The 16556-nt window shown below is 38.2% G+C and overlaps 1 protein-coding gene across 1 annotated transcript; it reads right to left on the bottom strand.

Moving 5' to 3' along the window:
- Window positions 1-2826: 2826 nt before the first annotated feature.
- LOC128315154 (ferritin heavy chain B-like) lies at window positions 2827-6398 on the bottom strand. Its single transcript, XM_053220730.1, has 4 exons — window positions 6297-6398; window positions 5469-5612; window positions 4258-4383; window positions 2827-3145 (listed from the first exon to the last, which is right to left on the bottom strand). Exons 1-4 carry the CDS (start codon window positions 6396-6398, stop codon window positions 2993-2995), a joined length of 525 nt encoding a protein of 174 aa, XP_053076705.1. The 3' UTR covers window positions 2827-2992.
- Window positions 6399-16556: the final 10158 nt, after the last annotated feature.

The raw sequence follows: 16556 nt of genomic DNA, 5'->3' as shown, positions 1-16556 counted from the left end.
GCTTAGTTTTACAAGGAAATATACTACTGTTTTCCAAAGCAGTTGCACCACTTGTTCTCACCAATGTTGAGAGTTTCAATTGTTTTATCATCTTGCCAGCACATGGGTGTTGACAGTTATTTTAATTTTAGCCACTCTGATGAGTAGGTAGTAAGTTGGTATTTCTTTCTGGCCTTTGTATTTCTCAATGATGTTAAGCAAGTTTTATGTATGTTCTCATGTTTTTCTCTGTGATGCTTATTTCTTAGTACTAAATTGTCTGAACCCTCAAAATACTGTTGGGATTATGATCCAAATTGCTTTAGTCCTATACATTGATTTGGAAGGTGTCACAAATTTAATCTTTCTCTCCTCTTTCCATTATACAAAGCTTTTATCTCTTTCAGGAAGCATTTTTATTTCATATAGTCTTCAAGTTACTTTTTAAGGATTATTCCTAGACCTAGCTACTTTATGTATTTGTGGATATTATAAGCAAGAAATATATTTTTAATGATTCCCTGTTTATTGATCATGGGAAAGATTGGCTTGTAGATATTTTTCCTATATCCAGCAACATTATTAAACTTTCTTGTAAGTTATAATAGTTTTTCAGTTCTAGTTATAATCATATCACATTAACTAAGTCTTTTTAAGCACATATAGCTTCTTTTCCTTTAGTTTTTCTATTACATTGTTCAGAATAGTGGTTCTCAAGCAGAGAGACTTTGCCCCTCAGACATTTAGCAATGTCTGGAAACAGTTCTGATTGTCACAGCTATCTGGTAAGTGAAGGCCAAGGATGCTGCTAGACATTTTGCAATGGGTAGGACCCTCCCCACAACAGAGTCATTTGGCTCAAAATGTCAACAGTGCTGAGATTGAGAAACCCTGCTCCAGAACCTCTAGTAATATACAAAGTAGTGTTGAAGTTAAAGCAATCTTGTCTTATTCCTGATTTTAATGTGAATGTCTATCATTATTAGGGATAAAATTTGACATAGTTAGAATTATAAAAGAAGGAATTTATTCAAGAATACTTTGTGAACTAGTAATTCTCCAGTGGTGATAAGTTAATCATGGCAGTGGTTCTCAAAAAGAGGAAGTTATAGAAGAGGTGTGAGAAGGTAGGTAAAGAAGTCCATTATGTGGTTGATGATTGCCAAGGGACATGCCCTTCCTCACTGGAATTACTAAAGCATAAAGTACTATGAAAGATTAGTTAGTATCACCTAGATTACATTGGACCTGCATGCCTTTCTATTTTGCCATTGAAACAATGATATCATTCGCAGTGAAGGTCCTCTTTAGGTTAGAAACTTCTGTGTACTCGATATTTTTATGTATGAATGGGTCAGACTCAACTCTTATTTTTCCTCATTAGCATATTGAAGACATTTTTCAATTGTCTCTTTTCATCTAATATTGATGAGAAAGCTGTTATTAATATGTCAGTTTTCATTCTTTATAATCTCTTTTATGGGGAGCTTTTTTATTCTTGATGCTGTAAAATTTCACTACAATGGATCTTTTTCCTCACTTTCTCTTTCCTCCCAGAACTCTAATTAGATCTTTTGTTCGAACTACATGTCTTAACATCTCAAGTACCATTTCTTTGTTCCTTTGGCTGAGAATTTCTTAGCTTACCTTTAAATCACTTGCTTGATTAGCTGTGTTTGAATATTCAGTCCATTTGTTAACTCGATTTCTTTTTACCCTAAGATATCTAATTGGCCCTTATCACTTGCTTCTAAAAAATATTCCTTTTTTTCCCCCCAAGATTTTACCTCACTTTCAGTGACCTGTTTTCTTGTAATTGCTTCTGTCATGTATTGACTTTCCTCAAGTTTAAGAATTTACACTATTTTGGGGTGCCTGGGTGGCTCAGTCAGTTAAGCATCTGACTTCAGCTCAGGTCATGATCTCGCAGTTTGTGGGTACGAGCCCCGTGTCAGGCTCTGTGCTGACATCTCAGAGCCTGGAGCCTGCTTCGGATTCTGTGTCTCCCTCTCTCTCTGCCCCTCCCCACTCACACTCTGTCTCTCTCTCACTCTCAAAAATACATAAACCTTAAAAAAAATTTAAAAAGAATGTACGTTATTTTACAAACAGAATACATAATCTGAGTAGGTACTGTTCTACATATTTTACATATTAATTTACTTAATCCTCTTATTAACTATAAACTAAATACTATTAACCCCACTCCATAGACAACTAAAGTGAGTCTATGATTGAAGTAAAAATTTTATTCAAGGCCTTGGACCTAGTAAGTTTTGGAGTGACAACGTAATCCTATAGAGCGACCTTTCTTCCCAGGTTGTATACGAGTTACGTGAGGCCCTTGGGTCTGACCCAAGCTTCCATACTCATTATTTCCTAAGCAATTATGCTGGTAGCTGCCAGCTGGCCCACAGTGGAGAGGGTAAGGGCATCCCCATAGTCTTCAGTGCCTTCATTGCCTGTGTACCCTCCTATTCGCTAGGCCTACCTTCAGCTGTGAAAGGACACTTTGGTTGCAGCTGCCTATCCCCTGTACACTTTCAGGTGGGAGTCACCATTTCTAGACCAAGAGCTCTTGTTAGCTTTGCATTCAATTAGGAGAAAACCCTCCTATTTTCTAGACTTAAAATACGTATCCAAGCTAGAGGGGAGGGGAGCTATAGTAAGACCTAAGGAAATTACTACTTTCTATTATATCCACTTGGACTGGTTGAATTTATCAAATCCTGACTGTGCATCTGGGTGTTTGAATTATGACGGAAAGCTTTTTTTCAGTGGGAACGTACCGAAGCTTTTGCCAAACTCACATTGATGGAAATAACCCTTCTTGTACTCCAATAGCAATTTAACACATAATTATAATGCAAAACCAATTTATTTCCATGTGTAACAATGAAGATGTGATACTAGATAAAAAGGAAAGCAGTCTTCTGTCAAATAGAGATCAAGATTCTTAAGTAGCTGCCTTTGAAACCTATTACAGTGGAACATTCACTGTCGCCTTCAGATGTTAAGCCTCTTTACCTGATGCTTCACCAGGTTTTTCAGGTGTGACCTCCTTCTCAGTCAGCCTGTCTAATTCCTTCTGATAGCTACGTTGGTATTCCAGATAGTTTATGTTCCTTTTCTGTTTAGCCAGGAACTTTTTCAGGAAGTTTAGGAGCTACAAAAATAAAACCGGGAAGGACTAATTGAAGACCTTTGTCTGCAATGGGAGATGATCTAAGATCTTGCTACCCAACTTATAGTGCATGGACCAACAGTCCTGGGAGTTTGCCAGAAATGCATAATCTTAAGCCTCACCCAGACCTAAGAAATCAGATTTTAAGAAGGAACTAGGCTATTCATATGCATATTGAAATCTAAAGAGCACTGGTTGAAGACATTCAAGACCGCTAGGTGAGTACAAATATCCACTTTTAATGAATATGAGTGTTAGAGCATCTCCTCAGAAGTACAGATTAATTTAAGTAATGAGCTCCTACTGCAATGGTTTTCTACCCTGTTTATCTGAATCACATGGAGGTTTTGAGTAGGCACCCAGGCCCCATTCCTAAAGTTTTAGATTTAAGTGGTCTAGCATAACACCCAGTCATTTGTAGCTTTTCAGAACTTGTCAGTGAGTCCAGTATCTTCTAAGGTTGGTAACTTTTGTATTAGGACTTTTTTTCCCACTGACTTTGAGAAGCTAGGGAGTTGGCAACAAAGTTACCACTACAAGGTAGAGTGTTCACCATCAACCAAGAAGACTTCAGAAAAGTCTATAGGATAAGGGATCATCATTAATATTCAGTTTTTCAGGGACACTCAAGGATAGTGGTTCTCAAAGTGTAGCCCCTGACCAGCAACATCACCTGGAAACTTGTTAGAAATGCAAATTCTTGGATACTACATAAAACAAATTGAATTAAAAACTCTGGGGGCGGGGGGGGGGTGGGGTGGGGGAGGAATAGGGCCCAGCAGTTTGTTTTAGTAAATCCTCCAGGTGATTCTGTTATCCATTAAAACGTAAGCACTTTTGGTCTAAGACATTTACAAGCCAGCAACATTATCTAGAGTGTATCATTCCCAGAAAGTCTTCTCCATCTTGTGTTGAGTTGCACTCCTCCTTGCCGGTACACCTACTCTTCCCACACCAACCTACTCCCAGAAATGAGTTCATGTATGTGCTTGAGGAAAATAAGCACATATGGGACGATCTATTTTTTTGGACCCATTTCTTAGAAGTCTTCACAGAAGTGAAAGATAACCTTGCTTTCAGAGTTAACTACTTACATCAGTTTCACTATTTTGAGAAGCCAAGTTCATCAGGTCTTGTAGGAGCTTGTTTAATGTGTTTTCCAACTGCAGAGCAGACTCTATAGCTTGAATGCCAGTTCCCCAGTTATCAATGTCAGGCCTCTGTTGAAGAGGAACAAGGAAGTCACTTTTCTACCTCAGAAACTTTATTACACTCTACACCCTGGGTTCCATTATGACTAGGTTTACATAGGCTAGTAGTTTCCAAACTTTGTGGCACAATGGAATCAGCAGTGAATCTTAAATACTCATGTCTGGCTCTCAAATGCAGAAATTCTGGCTTAATTGGTATGGGGTGTAACTGGGTATCGAGATTTTTAAAAGCCCCCCATGTAATTTTAATTTATTACAAAGCTTGACTACTACCAGTACAGTTACATGGGCTTTGGGATTCCATGATGGCGGTTCAGTTCTATTACTACTAGACATTTAGTTCTCTTTATAAAGCTGGAGTTAAAAGAACCTGTCAGATTAGTAGGACTGTTTCTACACATAATACCCCCAGTTAAGGTTTAGATGATCCTTTTGGAGTGTATGTCCCAGTGAAAAAGAATTTGTTTTACTACATTGAATATAGCCATATTAGATACCTGAGCGTGCATCTGAATTAGACTAAAGATCTAACATAAGATACTAACACATTTAGGAAGAAGTCATTAGAGGAGTGCTTCTCAAACTATGCAGAGCATTAGAATCACCTGGAAAGCTTGTTAAGATACCATTCCTTGGGCCCCACCCCTAGAGAATTTGAATCAGTTTGTCCCGTTTGGGTCCATAAATTTTCAGTTTTATTAAGTTCCTATGTGCTGCTGATGCTGTTGGTCCATTAAAACAAACAAACAAACAAACAAACAAACAAGGGGCTCCTGCCTGGCTCAGTGGGAAGAACATGAGACTCTTGTTCTCAGGGTCATGAGTTTGAGCCCCACGTTGGCTGTAGAGATTACTTAAATAAATAAAAACCGAAAGAAAAAAAAAGAAAGAAAAACCAAACAAGCTTTTGGTGGCTAAGATTTACTCACAAAATATGAAGAGATTACAAATAAGACACATGCTTGCCCTCAAAGTCCATTGCTATGATCCCATCTAAGAACATGAGTAACCTTGCAAGTTAGGTAGCAACTAATCATTTAGCTCTCTGGACCCTCGGAGTTGATCCTAACAAAGTAACAAAGTCACACAGTCACCTTAATCACCGGAAGGCAGATTTTACTCCGATGCTCTCTTAGATAGGTTATGAACTGCTTTGCATGTTCTTTCTTCACCTCAATTTGGTCTTCAAAGAAGGGGAGATAAAGAGGTGCTTCCGTCTCTTCATCGTAGTAATAGGACTGGAACAGGGGTGAGAATGGGGGCAGAATGGTGGTGAGAGAAACTGAATTTCAAGACTGAAAAATCCTACACAAGCTCACTTCATTATTTCCGTGTGGTTCAAAGGAGGCCTTCTTTGTTCTTTCCGTAGTTTGTCCTTTGATTTTCAGAAGGCCCAGGCTGTCTTTCTGAACCCAGGCTACCTCAAGGAGAAGCCACCCAGATTCTAATGTGCTGGTGCCTAATCTTTGGCCATTATGGCCTTTTTAGGGGTCAGATTTGTGAACCTGACATGCTGGCATTTATTTCCAGTTAAACATGTAGAAATGCTGGCAGAAGTCCAGCATAAATTGACATTTTAAATGTCAATCTAGTTCATCAATCCTAATATATCTACATTAACTCTCTAAGACTATATGGGTGAAAAATTGCTTATTTCGTTTTTCCACATAGTTGCTGCTCATATAGCATTGGGAAGCCACAAGAAAGCACTGTGATTCTCCCTATCACCTCCCATAGTTTGTAATCGCAGCTCTGAATCATTGGGCCTCAGTGCGGCAAAACCCTAGCCTCTAAGTTACTGTCTCATCTAGTATCAACCCACAAACATGCAATAGCTACCATTACTAAAGATATAGATGATATGTCATCACCCCAACCAGAGCTAAAACCTCCCTCCCAGAGCCTCAAAAACTCATACTAACCATAGTTAAATAAGCATCACTGACATTCAGCTCATAAGATGCTAGATAATTAACAGCAACCCTACAGGCCTCAGAGAGGAGTTTTTGAGCCTGGGATCCCATCTCAGCTTTAGAGAAAACCAGGCATAAAAAGGGCTACCCATTAAGGTAGGAGACTTCTTAAATACCAACAGGCATATAGCCAGCCCACTTCCATCCAGCTGAAAACTAGATGAAATTCCATCCAGCTGAGATTAACAGCTACTAATCTACCAATGAGGATGTTGTTTCTGCATGAAAACACCAGTCTGACCTAAGAAAAATGGGGGTGGGGGGCAGGAACCCTAATCCTCCTAACCCAGCAGCGTTCAGTTTTCTCCCTCACATTCACTCTGAATATGAGAAAGTTAATGCATTTCCTGAACAGGGAAACATTAACAGAGTAGCTGCATTACATTTCATTTTCTTCTTTCCTCAAAAACTATTTATGGCGCATCATGCTGGGTCCTGTGGGGAATCTAGGAAGACTGACTAAAGTACATTCCTTGCCTAATAGATGACATATCCCCCACCCCGTAAGGTCTCAACACACACAACTGATCTAATGGCAGGATATGATGGGAGTTCTAAAGTGTCAAAAGCACATTTAGCTGAGAGGATTGGGGCAGATTTTATTCATAAATTGACATTTGAAATTGGCCTTGGAGGGTGGGTAAAATGTAGAGAAATGGAAATGGAAGCAGGGCGTCCACCTGGAGAACAGGCACACAGAGGCTGTAGGGACAAGATATACAGTGGTTTCTCCAAACTTCAGAAGACTGCTTCGTTTAGCAACCTTTTGGCTCCTTCCTCAAACTGTCCTCAAAAGTCCCTACCTGTCTCATCACACACCTTCTTTATTTGCCTCCTTGGAGGGCAGAGACTGTTTTACTTATTTTGGTATTCCCATAGCCCATAATGAAGTATTTTGTAAATAATAGGTACTAAGTCAACATTTACTAAATAAAAATATATTTTATATGTGCAGCCCTGTAAAATTTCTCATGGTCTGGTGGATTCTTAGTTTGAGCCTAAGCCATGTTTAGTTGAGCTGAAATAGACGTGACAGGTCATCAAAACTCTATGAGGCAGTAAGGAGTGAGAGCATCTCCCAAGGGAGAGATCTTCCTAAGAGAAGGACCCAAGCATTCCAAGTTTGGCCCAATCACAAAGATAAGGTCATCAAAAGGAAGGAATCCTTATAAAAAGTCCTATCATTTGTCACTTTTGTTCCCTGACCCAACATTGCCTTTGTCGCCACTTGAATTCATGCCTTTAATCCCAGAGAAGTACTTTAGGTGCTTCTCAAACTGTTATTTGAATATGAATCACCTGGGGTTCTTGTTAAAATGCGCATTCTGATTTTGGAGCCTGAGATTCTGCATTTCTTTTCTCCATTCCTTCCTTCCTTCCTTTCCTTCCTTCTTCCTTCCCTTCCTTCCCTTCCTTCCTTTTTCTTTCTTTCTACTTTTCTTTCTTTCTTTCTTTCTTTCTTTCTTTCTTTCTTTCTTTCTTTCTTTCTGTCTTTCAGGGAGAGAGTATACACAAGGAGGGGAGAAAGCAGAGGGAGAGAGAATCTTAGGAGCCCGACATGGAGCTCAATCCCACGACTCTGGGATCATGACCTGAGCAGAAAATGAGAGTTGGATGCTCAACTGTCTGAGCCACCCAGACACCCTGAGATTCTGCATTTATAAAAAGCCTGCCAAATGCTACTGAGTAGCAAAGTCTGCCACATTTTGAATAGCTAAGGTGCCAAGACATGGAACACTTATGGCACTGCTGAGGAGCCCTCTACTAGGAGAGGAGAAGGGGGCCTTCCACGCTGCTTCTCCACACCCCTGCACTGCTCTGGCCTGTCAGGGCTTCCAGACCCTCCATGGCAGCAGCCTGGGAATGTAGCAGTGCCAGGGCGCTCAGCAACATCTGGCCTGCAAAGGTTAGAGCTGGGTAAGAGGAAAGAAAATGACAGCTAACCACATGGTCAACTGGTGGTGCTCATAGTATGTGTAACATATTGCCAGAAATCCCAAAAGAATTTGGGGAAACTTCAGGAGATTAGGGTCCTGTGTGAACAGATGGGGAAAAGTGACAATAAAATCTGGGCTATTACTTTAATATGACCCCACTTCCAAAACAGTAAATTTGGAAGATAAAGATCTTATTTACACGGACATAATATGAGAGTTGGATAATTTCTAGGTTATCTATAACATCTTTTCATGTAAACATTCCATAATGCTACCATTCCAAAACACAGAACTGGTATGTATGAACAAAATGTTCCTGCTCTTGTGGGTTAAACATTATTAAAAAACATTACCATCTGATCACTTAAAAACAAACTTGCCAATATGTAGAAAAAAAAGGGAGGAAAGAAATACAACATCAACATCAGTAACAGTTGTGTGAATATGGGAGCTTTACAGGTGATTTTTTTCTTTTTTCTATTTTTCATATTTTCTCAAGCTTCTATAATCTCTCTCTATATTTTCATTTTTAAAAGTAACCTAATAAAACCTTTCTAGAGAATTAACACAATGCTTTTCCCTAATGGAAGCTCCACATACATATTTATGAACATATCATTTGTTTTCTAATTATAAATGTAGTGTATGATCATTATAAAGTATTCCAAAGTTACAATATATAATGTAGAAGTGAAAGTCCATGGGTAACACTGTAGTTCCTATATGTATTTTTAAATATAATTTGATTATACCATCATTAAATTTGGGTAACCTAATGAATTGACTTTTGAATTATAGAAAGTGATCAGACTGGTCTATGTGCCCTTTCCCCTGGAATGTGCTGGAAATACAAAGACACTTTTTTTTTTAAATTAGATAACTCCTCTTAAAGTTTTTTTAAACCTAATTCACACTTTCTGTCCTGTTAGTTCACCTTATCATCTTCCTGATGATTAAGAAAGAAGCAAGGCTAATCAAGAAATTTTTATCTTAAAAATAAAATATCTTTAGTGGAGCATTTATTGTGTTCTTTGTGCACATGTTGTCCCTATTCGTTTTCAGTCTCATGAGGAGAGAGCCTACATTTCAGTTATCTTTGTATCTCCCAGAGCATATAATAAAGTGCCATGGCCCATAGAAAGCACTCAGTGAATTATAGTGACTGAACAATTTGAAAGTAAAAAGGAACCTAAAAGTTTAAAGTTGTTGCTTGTCAAGAAAGGAAAAATGGACAGAGCCAAATGAGTACTTTGCACTTTGGAAAAGCAGATTTCAAAAGTTCCCAAAAATCACGTGGGAGGGAGAAAGCAGGGAATTCCGTCATAGGTCTTTGAAAGAAAAGACAATATTTAACAATCCCAGACACTGAGTGGGTCTTTAAAAAGTGTTCATGGGTGAAAGAGTAAATGAGTGAGGTAATTTCTTGAAATAGCTCGATAGTAAGCCTTGACGCTAAGATTCACACATGAGTCTGGTGAGAAAGAAAGGGATGGTATCTACAGAAATCCTTGTGCCTGCACACATATCCTGCAGCCTCTACTTCCAGACTTAGCATGGCTGTCATATCCTCCAAAACATGTTTTCTGGCTTTTACAGTTTGGGTTTAGCATCCCCACTTTGCACACCTTGGTTATAGTAATTCTTTCCACACCTTTGCAACTGCTTGCTTACTTGTATGTCTTCTCTATTAGTGTATGAGCTCCTTGAAAGTAGTCGCTTGGGTCATGACTTGGCCATCATCTAGGAAAGACCAGGACATCGCAGGTTGCCAATAGCTATTCATTCACTATGAAACAGTAAGTAAATGGTCAAATGTTTAAAGGGCAAATACAAAAAGATGGAAGACAAATACATGACGGGAGTGAAAATGTAAAAAAGTATCAGGAAATATAAATTTTCGTGTGTGTTGAGGGTTAGGAATATATATATATATATATATACACACACACACATATATATATACACACACACATATACACACACACACACACACACATATATATATATATATATATATATTTAAAGCTAACACCAACAAATCTCAAATGTTAATAGAGAAATACAAGCAGCATAGTAGGGACATAAGAAGTAGGAGGGAAGTCTAAATAGTGTAGGAGGGAATAAAAGAGTACCTAAATAATTTAAATCAGGGCACATGTCCAAGTCTAAGTGAACTTTACTCTTTGGGTGAAATAATGATTTCTGGAAGTAACTTAAGAAAAGCACTATTGGTAATATTTAAAGAATAATGGAGAGAAATGCCAAAATACAACCAAAGGCGTTTATGTCTTGGTGGAAGGATACAAGAATTTGCACTAGATGATGATATAATTACCCCCATCAGCATCTGAAAATCAGAGATGCTGTTTATTGGATTGGGAACCGCTTAGCATAAGGCTCTGGTGACAAATTACAAGGCATTATACTCCATCCTATCTTCTTTTCCTTTTATTTTTCTTAAGTCAACATTTTGGGTGAATAGAGTTTGACACTTTAATCACTTAGCATGCATAATGACAGATTAGGGGCCAACCGAACTCAACAGGTAAAATCAAATTGGCTAAAGTTAATATGATAAACTGTAACTAAAGATGAATGTGAAATCCTATGTTTTAGTTCAGTAATTTAATAATCCATAAACAGAAAGAGGGAGAGCTTATTGAAAGACTCAGATTTTTAATTGGTTGAATTAAAGAGTTGGCAGAAAAACAAATGCAGTTCACTTTTGACCCCTCAGACAGATAATGGCTTATTTTATTGGATAATGATGGAGCTACAGAATTGCTGAGGCCACATGTACAGACAAAACAGGGGGAGCTTCAGTTCTTGGTTTCAGTCTTGATCTCTTTACCTGGAGCTGTTCCTCACAGCACTTAGGTGCTTCCTATGAGCCTCAGCCTGGTCAGCCTTCAGCTTATGGATGTGTCCCTTAAGAATCAGCTTGTTTTGGGGCACCTGGATGGCTTAGTCGGTTAAGCGTCTGACTCTTCATTTTGACTTGAGTCATGATCTCACAGTTCATGGCTTCAAGTCACGCACTGGGCTCTGCACTGACAGAGTGGAACCTGCTTGGGATTCTGTCACCTTCTCTCTCTGCCCCTCCTCTGCTCACTCCCTATCTCTTTGTCCAAATAAATAAACATTAAAAAGAAAAAGAAAAAAAAAAAGAAAGCTTGTTTTTAAACACATCCCCCTTCTCTTTCAGGTACAGGCTGTGCTACCTGTGGTGGGGAGTCTTATATTCACCATATCTTCTAAGCAGCCAGCTCTGAATTCTCACCCAGGCTGCATTCTCAGGCATTTGAGAGTGCCCTTTGCATACTCATGCCCATTATACTTGCCTTTACAGCAGGGCAAGGTGTTTCTTCAGCACTGAGCATGGGAATGGGCAGTTACAGGCTTCTGAGTGATCAGCCCATCTTTGATTAGCTTCCAGATCCACTGATAGGAGTTGGCATTGGCAATTTCATTTGTCCCACTGGGTTCCAGCCAAGACCTTCTTTTTGCCACAGTGAAGGATACTAGAGATGAGCATTTTCTGAATCCTCATGGCTGCTGTTCAGTTTTCAATAAGCAATTCTAGTAACCAGATCACTGAAGATAACCAGTCCTGCTCTTACTATGTACTGACTCATGTTCACAGGGTCTAGCCATCCAACACACACTTACCTAGCACCTCCCAGAAGTGGCTAGCTGGCCAGTGCTGCACGGTGATAAAGACAATCAAGGACTTGAGGAGCTTATCGCCTAACATTTTATCATATTTTTGTTTAATTCTGGTGCCACACTTTTGAGATGTTGATGAACTATAGCATAACTAGATGCAAGAGAGTTTTATTTATTTCAATATTTGTTTTATATGATAGTAGGATTTATAAATGCTTGAAACGTTGATGAAATTGATGGGTAAAAATTCTTCACAACAATCTTGCCAAGCAGGTGTTTTATTCCTTCTTATGAAAGTGAAAAACAGAGAGGTCAAGTCACCCACCTACAGTCGCACAGTTAACTAGTAGCAGAGTCTGGGTTTGACCTCATCTCTGTTTGACTCCAAAAACTCGGGCTTTTTCTAATGTGCTATTCATCTCATTGTATTCAAATAAATGCTTTCTTTTTCTGGTTTATTAATGTAAGAATATGAAAGACCCACAAACCCAGAACTAAAAATAAGTATATGGTCAATTAATTTACAACAAAGGAGCCAAGAATATACAATGGAAAAAGGACAGTCTCTTCAACAAATAGTGTTGGGAAAACAGGACAGCCACATGAAAAAGAATAAAACTAGACCACTATCTGACACCATATACAACAAGGAACTCAAAATGGGTTAGACACTTGAATGTCAGATCTGAAACCATAAAACTCTTAGAAGAAAACAGGCAGTAAGTTCCTTGACATTGGTCTTAATGATGATTTTTTAATCTGACAGAGAAATTAATAGTAACAAAAGCAAAAAAAAAGACAAGTGAACTACATTAACTAAAGACCTCCTGCACAGAAAAGGAAACTACAGCAAAATAAAAAGGCAACCTACAAATGCAAGAAAATATTTGCAAATCATATATCCGACAAGGGGTTGATATGCAAAATATACAAAGGATGCATACAATTCAATAGAGAAAGAAAAATTGATTAAAAAATGAGCAGAGGATCTGAAACGAGCAGAGGATCTAAAGAAGACATACAGATTGTCAACAGGTACATGAAAAGATACTCAACATCACTAATTGTCAGGGAAACGCATCTGAAAACAACAATGAGATACCACTTCACACATGTCAGAATGGCTATTATCAGAGAGATAAGAAACAAGAAATGTTGGCAAGATGTGGAGAAAATGGAACTCTTGCGCACTGTTGGTGAGAATGTAAACTGGTGCAGCCACTGTGGAGAAGAGAATGGAGGTTCCTCAAAAACTTAAAAATAGAGCTTCCATATGACCCAGCGATTCCACTTCTGGGCATTTATTTGAAGAAAATGAAAACACTAATTTCAAAAGATACATGCACCCTTTATCTTCATTTCAACGCCATTTACAATAGCCAAGATATGGAAACAACCTAAGCGTCCATCAAGAGACGATTGAATAAAGAAGTTGTGATGTATACATACATTGAAATACTATTCAGCCATAAAAAAAAGAAGGAAATTTTGCTATTTGTGACAACATGGATGAACCTTGAGGGAGTTAATGCTAAGTGAAAAAAGTCAGAGAAAGACAAATAGCATATGATCTCTCTTATACATGGAACCTTAAAAAAAAAAATCAAGCCCATAGGTAAAGAGAACAGAAGGGTGCTTGCCAAAGGTAGGGGTTGGGGGATGGGAGAGATGGAGGAAAGGGTTAAAGGTAAAAAACAAACAAACAAAACATTTACATAGAAAGGTAAAGCAACTAGCATAGTCAAAATAGTTTTGCAGAGGAAAACAACCGATTTCAAGACCTACTTTAAGGCTAAGGTAATCAGAACAGTGTGGTGTTGGCATAAAGATGGACATACAGATCAATAGAGCAGAATAGAGAGTTTCGAAATAAATCTATACATATGTGGTCAGTTTATTTTCAACAAGGTACCCAAGGTAGTTCATTACCAAGAAAACTTCTTAAAAGTACACCTCAAGAAGTTAGAAAAGTTTTCATATATGAAGTTCTGAGCATCATAATGAGAGATAAGAAACATGGAAAACTAAATAATGATGGAATTGTCTAAAGAATCCACCAAGTTTTTGGTAGCATTGGTTTCTAAAGTACTTACATATAATAAGGGTATAATCCCATACATTTGATTAAATCAAATATCGAGTCCTCTACTGTGTGAATAATTTAAGTAATAACAGAAGAAGCTATATTTAAGAAAATTATTTTCTTTAATAATTTATTAATATATGACACTTCTGTTGCATATTTTTCATATTTATTTGTCCAAAAAAATTGTGATCTCTCAGAAAAGACTTTAGTGTCTTTATTATATGAAATTGTACTGTAATCACTTTTCTTAAAATGAGAGCACACTATTGCATGAACTTTTCCACATAGATTTCATATGCATGCACACAGACACACACACACACACACACAATCACCAACACCAACATCCCACCATCACCACCAGCAATAAAAACTTCTAAACAGTGATCTGTAGTCTTGATCAACCTCCCTGAACTGCTAAGGCTCCTGGACTACTGGGGAAAAAATGCTCAGTATTTAGTGTGAAAGCCCCAGCTGTCTGCTTCTTAGAGGAACATGTGTTTGGTTTTGATGTCAGCTAACTATGACTTAGTGGCTGTAACACAACTGCTGAATCAACAGCCAACACTAACATGTCTTTCAGCTGGGAGAGGGTCATGAAGGATTAGGCTGGGATGTTGAGACAAGGGTTATGAAGGTAAGTTTCTATAACCCATGAAGTTCATTGGTAAGGACCAACATGGTGACTAGCAATGACAGGAACACGATCTTACACTGAGTGGTGTAAGAGAAGTGTTTTACAACATTCTTTAGGCCTTTGGTTTCTCTCATCTGCCTTTTCTCAAGACATCTAGATTAATGGATGAAATTTTTAAATTAATTTTCATTTTCCCATACTTTTATTATAATTCTCATAGCCTGGACCTGAATAGGGAATTGAAATTAATGAGAAATATCATGAGTTGTATCATGACATGGTTAACAATACAATCATCACCAGAGACAGGGTGGGTTTGAATCCTGTCTTTGCCACTTGAGTCAATTAAGAGACACTTTTCCAGGCACTGGGAATGTGGCAGTAAACAAGAGACAAAAATCCTCGCCTTCACAAGCAATATTTAGTAGCTTTAGGACATGAACTACTCTGTAACTCAGCTTCCTCCTCAATGGGATCTATAAAGGAACCTACTTCTTGGGCGTGTTTTAAGCCTTAATTGAGTAATATACACAAAATGCTTAGACCAGAGTTTAGCACGTAGAAAGCATTTAATAAATGTTATCTATTACATCTAAGGCCTTTTTTGGGGGGATGTTGTTAACCTGTATTTTTGTAAAATGTCACACAAGCTTTTATACCCTGGTCCTCTTCTTAGGCTCTGCTTTCAGGAGAACCCAAACTTTGATACAACTCTTCATTGATGGTGTGTGTTCCCTGTATTTTCACCTACTCTGTCACTTGCAATTTACCTTTTTATAGAATCTTTTAATGAAAAGTTCTTAATTTTAATATAAACCAATTTCTCAATCTTATGTTAAGTGTTTTTTGTGTCCAGGTTATGAAATCATTTACCACCCTAATATCATAAAGATGTTCTATATTTTCCTCCAAAACTTTATTTTTAGAGTTACAGCTCATCGGGAATCAATTTTGTGTATGGTAAGAGGTAAAGGAAGTATTTCTTATTTTTTTACATAGGGATGCCTAGTTGACTGTTGTAGGCAGAGTGATGGCTTTACAAAGATGTTCATGTCCCAATCATGGACATTTTCATGGCAAAAGGGATTTTGTGGATGTGACTTTGAGATGGGGAGATTATCCTGGATTTTCTCAGTGGGCCCCATTTAATCAAATGAGTCCCTAAAACAAGATAACCTTTCCAGGCTATGGTCAGAAAGAGATGTGATTAGGGAAGAATTATCAGAGAAATGTAATATGACTGGCTTTGAAGATGGAGGAAAAGGGGCCATGAGTCAATGTGAAACAGTGAGTGGGGAACACAGGTGGCTTCTAGAAACTGGGCATGTAAAGGGAATGGATTTTCCTTTCGAGTCTCCAGAGAATAACATAGCCCTGCCAATACTTTGATTTATCTCAATGTGACTTGTGTTGGACATCTGACAAAAAGAGCCATAAAAAATAAATTTGTGCTGTTTTAAGATAAGTTTGTGGTTATCTGTTATGACAACTACAGAAGATTAATGCATTGACCCAGCACCATTTATTGAAAAGACCATCTTTTACCTACTTTTCCACAGCACTACCTTCGTCATAATTATGTAACCATCTAAGCATTATCTGTTTCTGCATTTTTTATTACGTTCCAGTTGTCTTTTTGTTCATTTTTGTGCCAGCACTCCTTTAACTTGTATAGCTTTTTAATATCTTGAAAATAATTTAAGGGGTGCCTGGGTAGCTCAGTTGGTTGGGAGACCAACTTTGGCTAAGGTCATGATCTCGCAGTTTGTGAGTTTGAGCCCCACGTCGGGCTCTGTGCTGACAGCTGGGAGCCTGGAGCCTGCTTCAGATTCTGTGTCTCCCTCTCTCTCTGTCCCTCCCCCACTTGTGCACTCTCTCTCTCT

This window comes from Acinonyx jubatus, chromosome C2 (assembly GCF_027475565.1).
Source record: "Acinonyx jubatus isolate Ajub_Pintada_27869175 chromosome C2, VMU_Ajub_asm_v1.0, whole genome shotgun sequence".
Classification (NCBI taxonomy): Eukaryota; Metazoa; Chordata; class Mammalia; order Carnivora; family Felidae; genus Acinonyx; species Acinonyx jubatus.
This window is presented reverse-complemented; position numbering and strand designations above follow the sequence as displayed.